We start from the raw sequence: 14,005 nt of genomic DNA, 5'->3' as shown, positions 1-14,005 counted from the left end.
AAAAAAGTAGATTGATATATTGAATTCTAACGTGAATTAGATCGTCGAAAGAAAGACTGTGGAATGTATGGTAATATCTAAAGCGGTTTCAGATCGAACTGAGTTGAGGTTTGTTAGATATTTGTAGAGAACTTCCGGGGAGAAACGTCCAGCCTTTATAGCTTACTGTCGAAGCTTAACCTCACCGAATCCGTTTGAAGTTCTCCACCAATTGACCCACAAGAAAGAAAACAGAATGACGTTAACGCTGATAGCACGCACTAGTTAGTTTGATTATCGCCATCTGTTGATGCAATACGTTTGAAATACCGTCTCTCCGCGAGCCGACGAAAACGACTAATGCTTGGATTGGCACTCGTAATCGTAGGACGGGTCGGCCGGAGTTCTTAGTAAAAGCCTCTACTCTCCAGCTAGGGCGTATTGGGAAAGTGGAGAACCTGGTAATAACCTTAATTTGAACCCGAGTAACTTGATTTAACTCGATCAAGTAATTTCGTCTCCTGAGATTTAAAGGTTGATCATATCGGCGTAGTGGAGCTCGAAGAATGCACACGTATATTGAATGGAACTATTGGTATCAAAGCGGACACACCGAGTCTGTAATTGATATGTGATATCATGCATTGCAACCATTGATTCGATACGACATAAGACCGCAACTGGCCAATATGTACCGTGATATGTCGATATATCGATGTATCCGGAATTCCATCCCTCTGTACCAATCTAAGGTACCGACTGATATCATACAACCGTACCGCTCGTTGCCCAGTTAAAATCCAACATCATAAAGACCATGGCTCAAATGTAGGCAAACAGCTGTCGGAGCTTGTTAATATCCCGATCGGGCGAGGCGCAGAGGTGGCCTGTGCATACGAGTGATTACAAACAGTCCCGCGCATTTGTCGGCTGGCCCGGAGTCTCTTACATACCGTACTTACATTGGGGAAGTAGGTAAGTAATTAGCAGCACGCCACCGCCGCGGATAGGCCAGCCCTGTACAGCCCTACCGAACCTCGAATTCCCATCTTTTAATCTTAAATAATTCCATCTCCATTCGATTTCTGCCGGAACGGAAGCTTAGCCATCGCCGGCTCTTCCCCGAATGATGTTTCAGACGTCTGCGGCATATCGAGGAACCACTGCCAGCCAGAATCCTCCTCCTACCGACAACAACGCACGCAGCGACGCGCTCAAGTCTCAGGGCAATATCCACTTTGGCAAACAGTATGGAGCCCCCACCACCAAATTACTTCTTTCTCGCCATGTGCTCCTCCTTCTTTTCAATCCATCGATTGATCGATTTGAGGGTACATTATCTACTTGTTAGTTAGTTAGTGCCTATGTTGACAGGATAGCTAATCATCATCGTTATCGCCATTATCACTTACACCAGGGACTTCCAAGCCGCCCTTGCAGCATACTCGCAGGCCCTCGCATTAAGTCCTCGTTCTGCCGCACTCTATTCAAACCGTTCTGCAACCTATCTCCAACTAGGACAGCTCGAACAGGCCCTATCTGACGCTGACAGGGCTGTCCAATGTGATCCGAAATGGAGCAAAGCCTACCGACGCCGAGGCAATGTCCTCGAAGTTCTCGACCGACTTGACGAGGCTATCGATGCCTATTGGGAGGGAAGGAACAATGAAGCCGATCCAGCTGTCAAGGCGGATTTGGGACGGATGATTGCGGCAGTGGAGAGAAGGATTGAAGAAAGGAGTGAGCTCAAGAGGAGAGGAGGGGATGATTCGGTGGGTATTCAGTCGCTCTCCGATTGTACTGTGGGCGCACGTGGAGATCTATGACCTCACGGGAGCTTCTGGGACGAGATATGACATAACATCCCTACGAAACCTCACAACATGGAAAATAAAGAAAACGGAAAACATGCTAACGTCATTTCAAGATCATGTCGGTAAATGATGCTCCAGCAAAACTAATCGCCCGCGAAATCGACCGACGGATATCCAGGGGGGAGCAACCAGGCCAATGGCCACCTCTTGGTAGTGCCGCCAGAAGGCTTTGGACGGCCGATATCCAATACACAGATGCTTTACGCCAACTATCACAGTTCCAGAAACATAACCTACCTGCTGCCGCTAATGCCCCGCCTGGTGCGTTTGGTATCTCTGGACCACTTCAAACGTTGGCGGATTTGACGTCTGTTGCTATGGAAGATTTCAAAGTTGTATACTTTGGTGAAGGAGACCTCGAAAAGTTACAGTTGTGCTATATGCTGGAGCAGCAGCAAAGAAATGCTGTCGGTGATCACTTCAATCCTATTCAGACAATAGCAGAGTACAAAAATAGACTGGACAAGGGAGCGAGCTGGGACGTTATACGGCCTGCATTGCAACTCAGTATACGTACGTCTACACTACTTCACTTTAGAGAGAAGGTCGTATGTTAATACTGAATGAGGATATAGGTGCTGCATTCATGAACGGTATCATCAAGGACGGATTCCTCGAACCCCGCCTGCCTAATGGCACCACTCCGGCGGTTGAAGACTTCCGTCGTGCAGTAGATTTAACGGAAGAAGCTCGTCGTGTTTTTGCCAATGTACCCGGCCACATTCGCGGTCGCACACTTGAGGTAGTCACCCGCCTCCTGCTGAAATACCAAAGCCGTACTTACATCGTGGATTTTAGAAAACATTCCTTCGGGGCTTGAAAATCCGCCTCGGAGAAGCCCTTATCAAACTTTACAACCACACAGACCCACCATCTCTCCCCATCATCGAAGAAATCAAAAACCTCGGTGACTACATAGTCTCCTCTTGCGACTCCTCACCTTTACCAGAAGTCGAACCGCCAACAAATCAAGAAACAATGGAACGATATTGGGACCTCTACGTCCCCCATTGGGGCTACCCACGTGCAATGGGTCACATATTCAGAGGGATGGCATACATGCAGCTCGGTCTCCACTGGAACAGAGTCCAACTGGACAGCAGAACTGGAAAGAAAGGACCTTCGACAGGTAATATGCGAGATTTACGAACTGCAGCAGAAGAGTACGCTACCGGCGCCGCATGGCTACCGGACGACGATGTAGACGGTACGAATGCATTATGGATGGCGATATTCTGCATGGTTCGTCGGGGAGCGTATTATCTTGGAGATTTACAGCTTCTGAGAACTATGGCTTTACATCAGCAGGGACTGTGGGGTCCGTGGTTTGGAGCGGATTATATTCCTGCAGGTCATAGCGGGAAATTGGCGAGTAGTGAGGCGTTACGGCAGAGTGAAGGGGCGGATCCGGATACTATCTGCTCGCCGCTAGTCGAATGGAGTGAGGGTGTGGAGGTTGATCAGGATATTCTGGGAGAAGTTTTAATGCCATACATCGGCAGAGCTTTACAAACCCCAGAGAAAGATGGCGGAGGAATGATCATGCTAGGCAAAATTATTAAGGGTATTTGGGAGGAAAGGCGGCGGTTAGGAGAACCTGGTGTTGGAGCTTTATGGGACGGATTGCCTAGTAGGATTAAGGTTGGATGGGAAGGGGTATGGAAAATGTACGAGAAAGAGAGGCTAGAGAGTCGTCAACCCGGAGTAACAGAAAGTCTGAATAAGATATCTTTGGCGGAGAGGGTTGTTTAATGATTGATTGTTAGGTGTTTTGGGGGTGTTAAAGGAGTGAATCGTTCGGTATGTTGCTTGTGTGCGTTTTTTGGCCATCGTAATCATCATCATAATCATCATCATTTGACATATGGTGCTCTAGCCTGTTTTAAAATGTTGCGGGCAGTTGGTGAGCTCTACTCCCATTTGCTAGAATTGTTCTTAAGACCTATAATATTACCTAATCCGCCTAGGGATAACTCCCCTGGTGAGAAAATTAACGAACCATGTTATATTAGCATTGAGCCTAGAGCTACTTTTCTACCAAGCCCTTCGGCCTAGATTCTACCTATATGTTCTAGAACGGTGACGCTCTTTCTCATTTCGTGTATAGTAAGATAATTTAAGGCTTCTGGAAACCATTTGTTATATTCATCCTAGATCTCCCAGAAAATCCGTGCCTCCTATACAACTCCCACTCCCCTTCTTCCTGAAATCCTAAACTTAATCCTTTACACTTCACCCATTCATTTTTTAATTTAGGAAAAAAGTATATATATCCAGATCACCAATTTTCTGTATCAGTTGTGATTTTATATTGAATCCCATCTATACAATAGCTCAAGATCAACGCTCCTACGGGAATCTAGCAAAGCTAGACATTTACGGTATTAAGCCGACAGACTGTGTGCAGCGTGCATACTGATATATTATAATATATAACATAACCTAGAGCTCATTTTCTCAAAGAATGTTTCGCAGCTCTATAACAGAGCTTCCTAGGTAGCTTCATACTTCGTATAAACGCCCCTCCCGGATTCATTTATGAGTTTGGCAGAATGCATCGATATCAGTTATACTACAATAATATAATACATACCCCGGCACCAGGCCCCAAGTGTCGAATGAAGACGAGGAAACTCTTAGCAATATCCCACCAAAGGTCACACAAAGTGATGTATTGGTGATTAACAATCAATGGTTTCATGACAAGGCTTGGATAGTTTCGAACACGGATACTTAGCTAGCTAGAGAAATACGACATGATGTATGCTCGTTTCTCTTGTGAATCGGCACCCGCTAACCCCTTTATTATGAAGCATATATATTTACAGAAATTAATCGGGGTCTGTGGCTTTTCCATGAGGGTGGTGTACTTCTCCAAGAAGGGTGATATCATATGACCTATCGACTTTTGTTCCCGAAGTATCTGCTACATATTTATGTCATAGATCTCCTTTTACTATACACCAGAGACAGTGCAAAAGTGGGTGGAGACCATAGGGATGGCCGTGTATACACAATATAAATCGTTGATATAATCTTCTTTGCCGTCGAACAACGAATATGCTCCGACGTCATGCGACGGGTTAGGTGCCTGGATCCGTATCGACTTCGCTGAGCCTCATGTTTTCAACTATTTAACTATTTATATCGCGGTCAACATCGAACTAGCATATTAGGTGGCTCTATATCAATATCTATAAGGGGTATTTATAAGGGTATCTATAAGGGGTATCTATAAGGGGTATCTATAAGGGGTATCTATAAGGGGTAACTATAATGTCCCAAATGGTATTCGTAGAAGGTTTGACTTCAGTCATAACACCGGCAGTCCGGGACTCCGTTTTTATGAATTGATTTACTGCCCTGGTAAACATAAAATCAGCCCTTACGTATTGATTAAACTACTAACACTTCTCCGCTAGCTATATAATTTTACAAACAAGAAGATATCGAAAATTCATATGCCGCAAACTGAATATATGACAACAAGGGGCGTTTGGACCAACGAATTGGACTGAATTGAGCTCATTAATTGTGAATTTAACCTATGAAGACCTATTATAATTTAAAACTATAATTTGTATATCTGAATAGGGAAGGTTTCAATTAATGCAGAGAAAACAGCCAAAGGGCCACAGCATCTTCATGTCTCGAAATATAGGTAAGTTCTTGAACACTTTCTTGCACACTTGTGCAGGAGACTTGAATGCCATAGTACCGTCAGACCATCATGTTGTCGTTACGAGGAAGACTATTTCTCAAGCACACAAGCTTCCCGTAGGACTAAGATCGTCAGTCCAAAATCGAATGAGAATGATGTTTTTACAGAGTATCCAAAAACTTATTCCATGAAACATCATTGCCATTTTAACTTCGGACGGGCCCTTTGGCTGCGTCGTAGGGACCGCATGTCAAGTAATAATCGGAACTTTTCTTTTCGGATGCTGTATCTAGAACACGATGGAAAAGGTCTTGAGGGTGCACGTGGCCTTATAGCATATGTCTGTATTTACTTAAGTACTTGTATATCAGTATTTTAGAGTCACAAAAATCTTTATATTGCAATGGAAGAACTCCTAGATCTGAATAATGTGGCTTGGTGCCATTCTATAGCGAACTCCGAATGTAAATCCCGCTGTATATAGAATTGAATAAAGTTAAGTAGTTTTTTACAAAACCACGATAATTTCGCAATCAAATGCCTTCTGTTTAGTTGTTAGACGTCCCAGTGAACCACAAAAGATGACGAACATAAAGCCACACAGCGGCTATTACGCTCTGTTTTCCAACGTCAACGTTCAAACATTCCCCGGTAATTTCTCAGTATGAATTTTAGGTGGTGATTCAATTGGTAATGCAGGATCAGGAATCGGTTCTTGTTTTCGTTTTTTTCTTCGCTTGATGCAACTTTTATCATCATGTATAATTGTTAGACTGGTGAAATTTCGAAAATCTAGAGGTCGTATAGAGAGGAACTTACACAGTTCCAACCGCTCCAGCCATAAATAGTAGCATAGGGACTAGAACAACAAATGCCCATTTTGGGAAACCTACAATCATCGGTCGAAGTTTGCTTTAGTATCTGCATTTCTAACATTCAGGACTGGAGGTCATTTTACCTGTGGGAGTCTTACCACCCTTGGGTGGAGGTGGAGGTGGAGGGGAAATAGGAAGGTTGGGATAGGAGGAGATCTGGAAGGAGAAGGGGAAGGTTCTGTATAAATTCTTGTACTAGTCCGTCCTCCGCCCCCTTTAGATTCCGGCTGCTTGGAGATTATCTCTGAAGCCGACTGGGTTCCAGTTTCTTGCTTTCGAACGATTCTTATTACACCAGTCGAAGTCTTAATCGCTAAAACCTTGATTTTGACATTTCGATTTTCAATGCCAGAGGTGGTGAATACTGTTATGAATGTCTGTAAAGAGTTCTCCCATTAGCCATGCTCGAATATGGAAAATATAGCCATCGTTCCTTGACAATTGGTACATTGTGTAATGCAGCAGAGTTTGATTTCAAAGATCGGAGGACTATTAAATGCTAAGCTATATTGAACTTACAGATTGTGCCAAATTAGAAGCCAACAGCGTTATCGCCGTTAAGGCGATCCAAACTACTTTTAGCATCGTAATTATGTGTTGAAAATGCTGTATTTCCCAATTTGGAAGACCGCTGCACGGCTATGGTACCGATTCGTATCAGATATCTGCACCTGAATCTTGTTTTTCTTCTCAGATTTTTGCTAGGAAATTACCCAGGTAGTTAACTAACATATAGATCTTAAAAATTTTCGTTGAACTTTGCAGACTGGAGAAATTTTTAAACTCTGAATTTTAAGATTATTGAAGCACTTAAGCAAGAACCTCGTCTTTACTCAGCCTGTTTTTGGCGACACAACTTGGGTTTTTTATATCAGATTATTGTTCTCGAGCTCGAGGCTATCAAATTATGATCGATACAAGTGAGTACATGTACATACACGCCTCATCTTTGACAATATCTCGTCACACCTTCCTGGCCCAATTAAATCGACGGTATGTGCCGCTGGCGCGCATCTTTTGTGGTTTTATCATAAACCTTTCCAAGGTCAGCCAGCCACATTTGCGCTGCAACGGCAGAGACAAAGCCTCGGGGCCCGCCCTACTTTTATGCATTTGCCTCTCAACCTCCGATTGAAAGCTTATGACAAAATGTCTTTATTCAATTCTCCTTTGAGGGGTGCTATTGCATGCATGCAGCCAAGGTCACAAATATCTGCAACCAGAAGCGAGAAATGAAGAGCAAACGAGGCTCAGATAGGAATAAATATATATTATTCTCAGCTTCCCCAGCGCAATTACACCATTGGTACTTTTAGAAGTGTGGGCCCAGTCCCTTTGTTAATATGCCCATAGATTAATATAAATACAAAGCCTTATTCCAGTTCACGTACCTGTACAGCTTCAGAGGATGTGATATATTTATCGATGGATTACTCACTCGGATATCGATGCTGGGAGGCTGTTAGCAGTACTTCAGTCTGGCAGAGCCTTCTAGCCTTCTAAGTTTAACTTGTGCTTGTCATAACTTATGGGGGACTCTGGTATTATCAATTGCACTTCTCTGAGCGAGCGGAGTAGTTTTGAAGATTATATTTTAAAATTGAAGACTTTAGTTTATAGCGGTTATGGACAAGGAATCCTCACAAACCCGAGTAGTCTTGCTGTTTGCCTACCTGAAATATGCAGCGCCTTGTGGGGGCCAGTTAATGGTGATATCGCGGGACCAGGAGTAGGTAGAATATCGAATTCAGTCTTTTGGGATTCTTGTATATAATAATACTATTGCAGTTCTTTCGAACTCAAATTCTATACAGGTAATAGCAAGTTACATAATCGGTAACTCACTAAGCCTTCTCTCCATTATCGCTCTAACGGCCTACTGGGAAGCCTCAAACCGTGTCCTCCGAAGCCTTCTAAGCCATAGAACTGAACGCCAAATCGGAAAATGCATCGAATCACTCTACTTATGCATCGTATGGCTCTGCATCTCAACTCAAATCGCAAGTATTATCTTTCTCGTCAGAGTCGACTTTGGGCTTAGTGCTGCTGGGATGGAGTTCCTGTCTATGGAGATCACATGGACGGTTTCGACACTGATGTTGTTATCGTTGATACAATTATCCTTTATACCAAATCAAGTTGGGTATCGAGGTGGTGGTTTGGCGAGTCCCGATACTTCTTTTTCGTATACTGGTTCTGAAGAGACGATTATTTTGGCAAAATCCGAGATATTTCGGTTTAGGGCGTTAGCATTTTGTTGGCTTTTATCGGGGTATCCGTTTTTGAGTCGTATGTTGGAGACTTTTGCACCGAGTAAGATAGGAGAGAATCCTGAAAGTACAATAACGACGGAGGAGTGGGAAAATATTCAGAGGTTGTGCCTTAGAGGGGCCGAAAGAATCACTCGGAGGGAACAAGAGTTGTTCACCACATTCGGGATTATAAGTTGGTTTTGGATCTCGATATTCACACTTATTGGGTTGGTAAGGATATACCTAACCCGTCAAGAATATCAAGAATCGAAACTTCTGGATAGAATAACCAGGTATACGTCGATGTCACCAGCAAGTGGGATCTTCTCGAAAACATCGACGAATTTAGTGCTTTTTTTGCTTATAGTTGTTAACCCCATATTAGCAGGTGTTAGCATGTGGTCTATATTTCGGTTGCAAAGATATCAAAGAGATATTATGGAGGAGGCTGGAATTTCGAATGAGGCTGCGGGTTGGAGCTTTGGACAGATTGTGGCTATTTTGACATATGGCCCTGTTTGTTTGGAAGTATATAATCTTGGGAGTATATTTTATAGGAAGCACTCTAATTAGAGAGAGAAGTTGAAGATGTGTATATATTCGACCGTAGTAGATATTTAATCCTTACCGGCTCTTCAAGATTGCACCATGGTAGAAAACGAAATTAGCTAACCATATCCCTATGCTCACCCAAAATATGATCCAGGAGATTTTCCGGCTCACTCCTCCAAAGATCCTTTGTACTGGTATCCCCACCAACAGATCCCTGAAAAAACCCATAGCAATACGGACACCTCGCCACCGGCCGGTCAGGGAGCCAAAGCCCCGATCCAAACGAGGATCTATGCCACTGATTAAACAGCGCCATCAAAAACTCCGGCCATTGAACCCGACTCGCCCTCCAAGCTATCCCATCCCCTGGTCCGAATAAGCTGACTAAAGCTTGTTGACAATATTTATGTCTTGTAATAATTGCCTTTTGTCCTTCGTATTCACTTAGTTCTGTTTGATAGTCTTCTTCGCTTATATATTTTTTGCGATTAAGGCCGTATCGAGGGTTTCGGTGGAAATCAAATCGAAAGTAGTTGAATGCGAGGCGAGGATCGTGCATTCCAGTCGTTTTTGTGTCTTCAAAAAATGTGGAAGTTAAGTGAATTCGATCGCGCTTAAGCCTTCTCATCAATTTATCATACTCCTCCCAAAGTTCTTCTAGATACTCTGGGGTACATAGAAAATGGAGGGAAGTATACTCTCGACGATAGATCTCGGTTACTCCTTCAAGATATTTGCGGCCATGAACGTGTCTGTGGTGTTCTGGGGGCACAAATGTTGGAATAAACATGCTGGCTTTTTCTTGGATTTCTTTTATTTCCGAGTCTGTTAGAATACGCAATGGCTCGGAGGCGTCGATGTTGAAGATATTTTTGACATGGTTGTAGAGTTCTTTGCTGACGAGCTCGGATCGGCGATTCCAGTATACATGGCAGATAGAATTAAGGGCAGGATGGCTGCTGAAGAAATGTTGGAGGACTGGGTCTGTGGCGCGCAGTTCCGCGATTGATGTAAGAGCTGTGATACCAATGTTAGTCCGATATCAATTCTTCGGACACAGAATGGCAGAATTAACTTACAAACATAATATTTATCCAAACACTTCTGACAAAACAAAAGATACACCAAAATCCTAAACTGACTCCAATTCTGTATCATCTTTAGCTCCTGTCCTGAAACCTCACATCCACAACATCTTGGGTCCGGCCAAGCGGATTTCCGTCGAGCGAGTGTTGCATAGTTGAAGTCCTTGTGGTACTTTATGAATTTGGTAGCTTTACCAATATCGAAACGACCGACGATTTCGTACCAAAGGAAATTATTCGATGGACCGATTGTTTCGTATAAATATTTGTTAGCGAGGCATAAATTCCAAGAATAGTGGAATTTTACTTTGCCGACGTGAAGAGAGATGTCTTCGAGGAGTTCGAGGGGCAGAGAAGTTATGTTCGTCTTTGGCAGATTAGTTAAGTGTAATAGTTGGAAGGTCTCCATTGTAGCCGGCCCGCGCGGCCTCGATCTAGGCTTTTCTAGCCTCGTGGTGGCTCGATTGACATTGAATAAAGACTGGCTGTTCAGTATTTTCTATTTTCTAAGATCTTATATTTCTCACAACGTTCTAAGTTTCATCCCATATAGAATAAAAATATCCTTGTTCTTTATTTATGCGTCATGCATTGTACCTGTAACTACAACTGGTCCGCCTGGCGCGCCGGCGCCGATACGGTGCTCGTCAGTTCGAAGGTCTGACTCTTTTGGGTTTTTGTGTTGGGAGTAAAAATACCACACTGGAGCACCCCGGTCAACGCAGAGCTCGAGTTACGTAAAATAATCTTTGGAAATAGCGATGCACCGATGGCGACGACGCTTTATCTTGGACCTGCACCGATACGGTTTATCTTCTGAAGGGAATTTCTTGAATTAATGATATCCCAGGGATACTTTGGTTCTGCAAGAATTAATTTACAAATCCCCTACTCCTTCAAAATTTCCGCTAATATATACGTAAAAAGTCCGCAATACCCGTCGGATACTCATTCTCCTCCTCCTCAGTACTCATATTCCAACCAACCCAATCTTGAAACCTCAAAGTACCTAAATAACCATCTTTAGGCGTCTTAAGCCAAATCTTCATCGCTTGTTTAACAACAACATCTTCTCCCGCCAATAGAGTTTTATATCCTTCGCCTTTAGGGTTTTGTAGAGGTGGAGGATATCCGTTATGTGTTCGGTAGACTTGATGAAAGTCCGGGAAGATTAGTTGGAAGATTTAGATGGTGAGTTCGAGGATTTGGGTTTTTGGTTTTGGCGTGTGTGTGTTTGGGAGGGAGGGGTTGGAGGGGTTTCGGAACATGCGCAAGGCATTTTGATGGGTGATTTTGTAGAGGTGAGGATTGCTTTAAGTTTCTTATGGGTTTGGGTTTAGGTGTGAGGGATAGCGTTGTAGCGCTAATCAGACAGGGATTGGGTTGGTAGTGTAGGTTTTGGTGTGTGCTTGTGAATTGGAGGAGGGAGAGTTAGGTTATAAGATCTAGGTCTGTTTAGATGGGGGTAGCAGGTATGATGGTCTGTGGATTTTCGTCGACGGCAGGGTGGGATCCACGTGGGAGGGGGTCTTCAAAATAGAACGGCGACCCACAATTACATAGACCGCCCCGTTGCAGTTATATATGTAACTTTTGAGATTTTGAAAGGCCATGGTATTGAAATAAGACACCCATTTTCCTCGCTTGAAAAAGAAGAAAGATTATGTAGGTTGCTAGAGATAAGTGATGAAGCTTCTATGATTGCTGGCAGTTAAAAGCACCAGCATGCATGACTAGTAATACATGTTCTCGAAGGGACTAGAAAAAAAAAAACCTAGCGATCTAGGTATATAGGTGCTTAAGTATACTATTCGTCATCGTCGCTGTCATCGATGATGACCTTTCTCTTCTTCCTATCCGGAGCTCTTGATAGCTCCCCATCCTCGTCCTCATCATCGCCAACTTCTGAGGCGGACCTCGCCTTTGGTTTACCGGGGGACTTGGCTCTTTGTGGCTCATCCTCCTCATCATCCGTAAACTCTGCCTCTGGTTCTTCATCCTCATCGTCTTCCTCCTCTTCTCTTTGCTTTCTCTTATCCTTCTTCTTCTTTCCCTTCTTCTTATCCTTCTTTCTACTGCTTCGATATTCTTCCTCCTCCTCTGACTCGCTGACTTCCTCTTCTTCTTCGTCGCTGTCTGGGTCTCTCTCGATGAACCCATCGTCGTCATCATCGTAATAATCATCCTTATCTCGTTTCGAATACCCGCCGCTCTTCTTCTTATTGTAGGACCTCCCTTCTTCTTCCTCTTCCTCCAAGTCATCCATACCCATGCCACCAGCACCTCTTCTAACCTTCCTAGGTCCTCCAACTCCTGCCTCAGCCTCTTTGATCTTTCGTGCTTCAATCCTTTTCCTATTCCTTTCAACTTCTCTCTCTAGGGCCTCAGCATCACGTCGTGCTTTCTCTGGATCCTCTATCTTATAGGAAAGTTCGACTTGTTTCATGCCATCGTCCGTTCGTCGCTTCTGGGAAGCTTGGTAGCGCGCAGCAACCATCTGTTTGATGTCATCGGTGATAAGATTGTTACTAGCTGAGACGACACCCATAGTCTGAGTAGCGTGTGCGAAGAATCGGACCAATCTTGAATTTGCGAGAGGTTCCGCCAGGAATGTGAAGCTGTCGTGTGTAGGATTGTACTCCTTGTCTGGTGGAGAGATCAAGGGCGTTGTAGGTAGATCGTAGAGGCCTTCCCTCGAGCTACCGATTTGTAACGAGAAGGTACCGTCTGACCATTGTATTATTCTACTGTTTGATTCGAGCTTAGACGAATCGTAAGGGCTGTGACGCCATCGGATAGCGGTTGTGGCGAAGGTGTAAGGTGTTATGGCGGCATCGGGAGGGAGTTTAGGTGCCTGGAAGGTCTCCGGTTTGAAGACTTGAGGTGCCAATGAAATGAATTGTGGGATTTTGAGGAGGTAGACCTCGTCGTCGGTTGATTGGGGAAGCTTGTGTAGGCCAATATCAACTTCGTAAGATGTTTCATCGCGTTCCTCTTCAATAAAATTGTCGTACTGGTCGTCTCTGCGGCGTCGACGCGACTCATTTCCCGAGTCGTCGCCCGAGTCTAACTCCGAGTCGTCCAGCGTTCGTTCCCTATGAGTTTTCGTTAGTAGTCGTTCGAGCTTCCGTGTAGCTTGAGGGAGTTGACGTACTTCCTCGAAGATCCAGGATCATCCATGTCCAGGTCACTTCCACCACCGAATAAATCGGCATCTAAGTCAGAGGCATCGTCCTTTAGGTCGTCATCATCGCTGTCCTTGGGTGATGTCTGCCGTCGCGAACGAGGTTTAGGAACTGGTTCATCTTCGTCGTCATCAAACATGTTTTCGAGTTTTTCTTCTGTAGCTTCGGGAGCTAGGGAGATAGATCGGGCATCGTCATCGTCATCATCGTCTGAGGCTACGGGACGCCTACGGGGTGGTGGAGGGTCCGACATATCTGGAGATGCGAACAAGGATTAGTTGAAGCGAATTGGCTGATTTTAAAGAGAAGATACGCGTACCTGAAAGTGGAGAGGACATTGTGATTGTGGAAAGAGCGCTGGAAACCAGCAAAAGAGTGGGGAAAGGTTGTGAGGTGTAGGTGGTTTGAGCGATGTCAGTGGTGTCGAGGTTGGAAGTTTGGAGACGTTTGGCGACAGAAATGCCAAGACCAAGACCGCAACGCAGGTGGCAGTCCAGTTGAGATCGCGGTTAAACACATTGCTTTGGAGCGGAGAGAACAAG

The 14,005-nt window shown here is 44.3% G+C and overlaps 5 protein-coding genes across 5 annotated transcripts; 1 reads left to right on the top strand and 4 right to left on the bottom strand.

Annotated features, from left to right (window-relative positions):
- Positions 1-36: 36 nt before the first annotated feature.
- On the bottom strand, positions 37-624 carry DFL_005629 (uncharacterized protein; the record flags this gene model as incomplete). Its single annotated transcript, XM_067634916.1, has 4 exons — positions 37-98; positions 167-247; positions 310-500; positions 593-624. The coding sequence occupies 4 exons, from the start codon at positions 622-624 to the stop codon at positions 37-39; spliced, it is 366 nt and encodes a 121-aa protein (XP_067489399.1).
- A 481-nt stretch (positions 625-1,105) lies between these two features.
- Positions 1,106-3,605, top strand: DFL_005628 (uncharacterized protein; the record flags this gene model as incomplete). The annotated part of the gene is made up of 5 exons (XM_067634915.1): positions 1,106-1,227; positions 1,397-1,751; positions 1,907-2,366; positions 2,429-2,595; positions 2,652-3,605. The coding sequence occupies 5 exons, from the start codon at positions 1,106-1,108 to the stop codon at positions 3,603-3,605; spliced, it is 2,058 nt and encodes a 685-aa protein (XP_067489398.1).
- Positions 3,606-6,373: 2,768 nt separating this feature from the next.
- Positions 6,374-6,974, bottom strand: DFL_005627 (uncharacterized protein; the record flags this gene model as incomplete). Its single annotated transcript, XM_067634914.1, has 3 exons — positions 6,374-6,403; positions 6,473-6,766; positions 6,909-6,974. 3 exons carry the CDS (start codon positions 6,972-6,974, stop codon positions 6,374-6,376), a joined length of 390 nt encoding a protein of 129 aa, XP_067489397.1.
- Positions 6,975-9,305: 2,331 nt separating this feature from the next.
- On the bottom strand, positions 9,306-10,687 carry DFL_005626 (uncharacterized protein; the record flags this gene model as incomplete). The annotated part of the gene is made up of 2 exons (XM_067634913.1): positions 9,306-10,210; positions 10,273-10,687. 2 exons carry the CDS (start codon positions 10,685-10,687, stop codon positions 9,306-9,308), a joined length of 1,320 nt encoding a protein of 439 aa, XP_067489396.1.
- A 1,398-nt stretch (positions 10,688-12,085) lies between these two features.
- DFL_005625 (uncharacterized protein) lies at positions 12,086-13,801 on the bottom strand (the record flags this gene model as incomplete). Its single annotated transcript, XM_067634912.1, has 3 exons — positions 12,086-13,373; positions 13,433-13,718; positions 13,783-13,801. The coding sequence occupies 3 exons, from the start codon at positions 13,799-13,801 to the stop codon at positions 12,086-12,088; spliced, it is 1,593 nt and encodes a 530-aa protein (XP_067489395.1).
- Between the last annotated feature and the right edge of the window lie 204 nt (positions 13,802-14,005).

This window comes from Arthrobotrys flagrans (assembly GCF_004000055.1).
Source record: "Arthrobotrys flagrans strain CBS H-5679 chromosome Unknown unitig_9, whole genome shotgun sequence".
In the NCBI taxonomy this organism is placed as follows: domain Eukaryota; kingdom Fungi; phylum Ascomycota; class Orbiliomycetes; order Orbiliales; family Orbiliaceae; genus Arthrobotrys; species Arthrobotrys flagrans.
The sequence above is the reverse complement of the archived record's forward strand: the minus strand, read 5'-3'. Positions and strand labels throughout refer to the sequence as shown.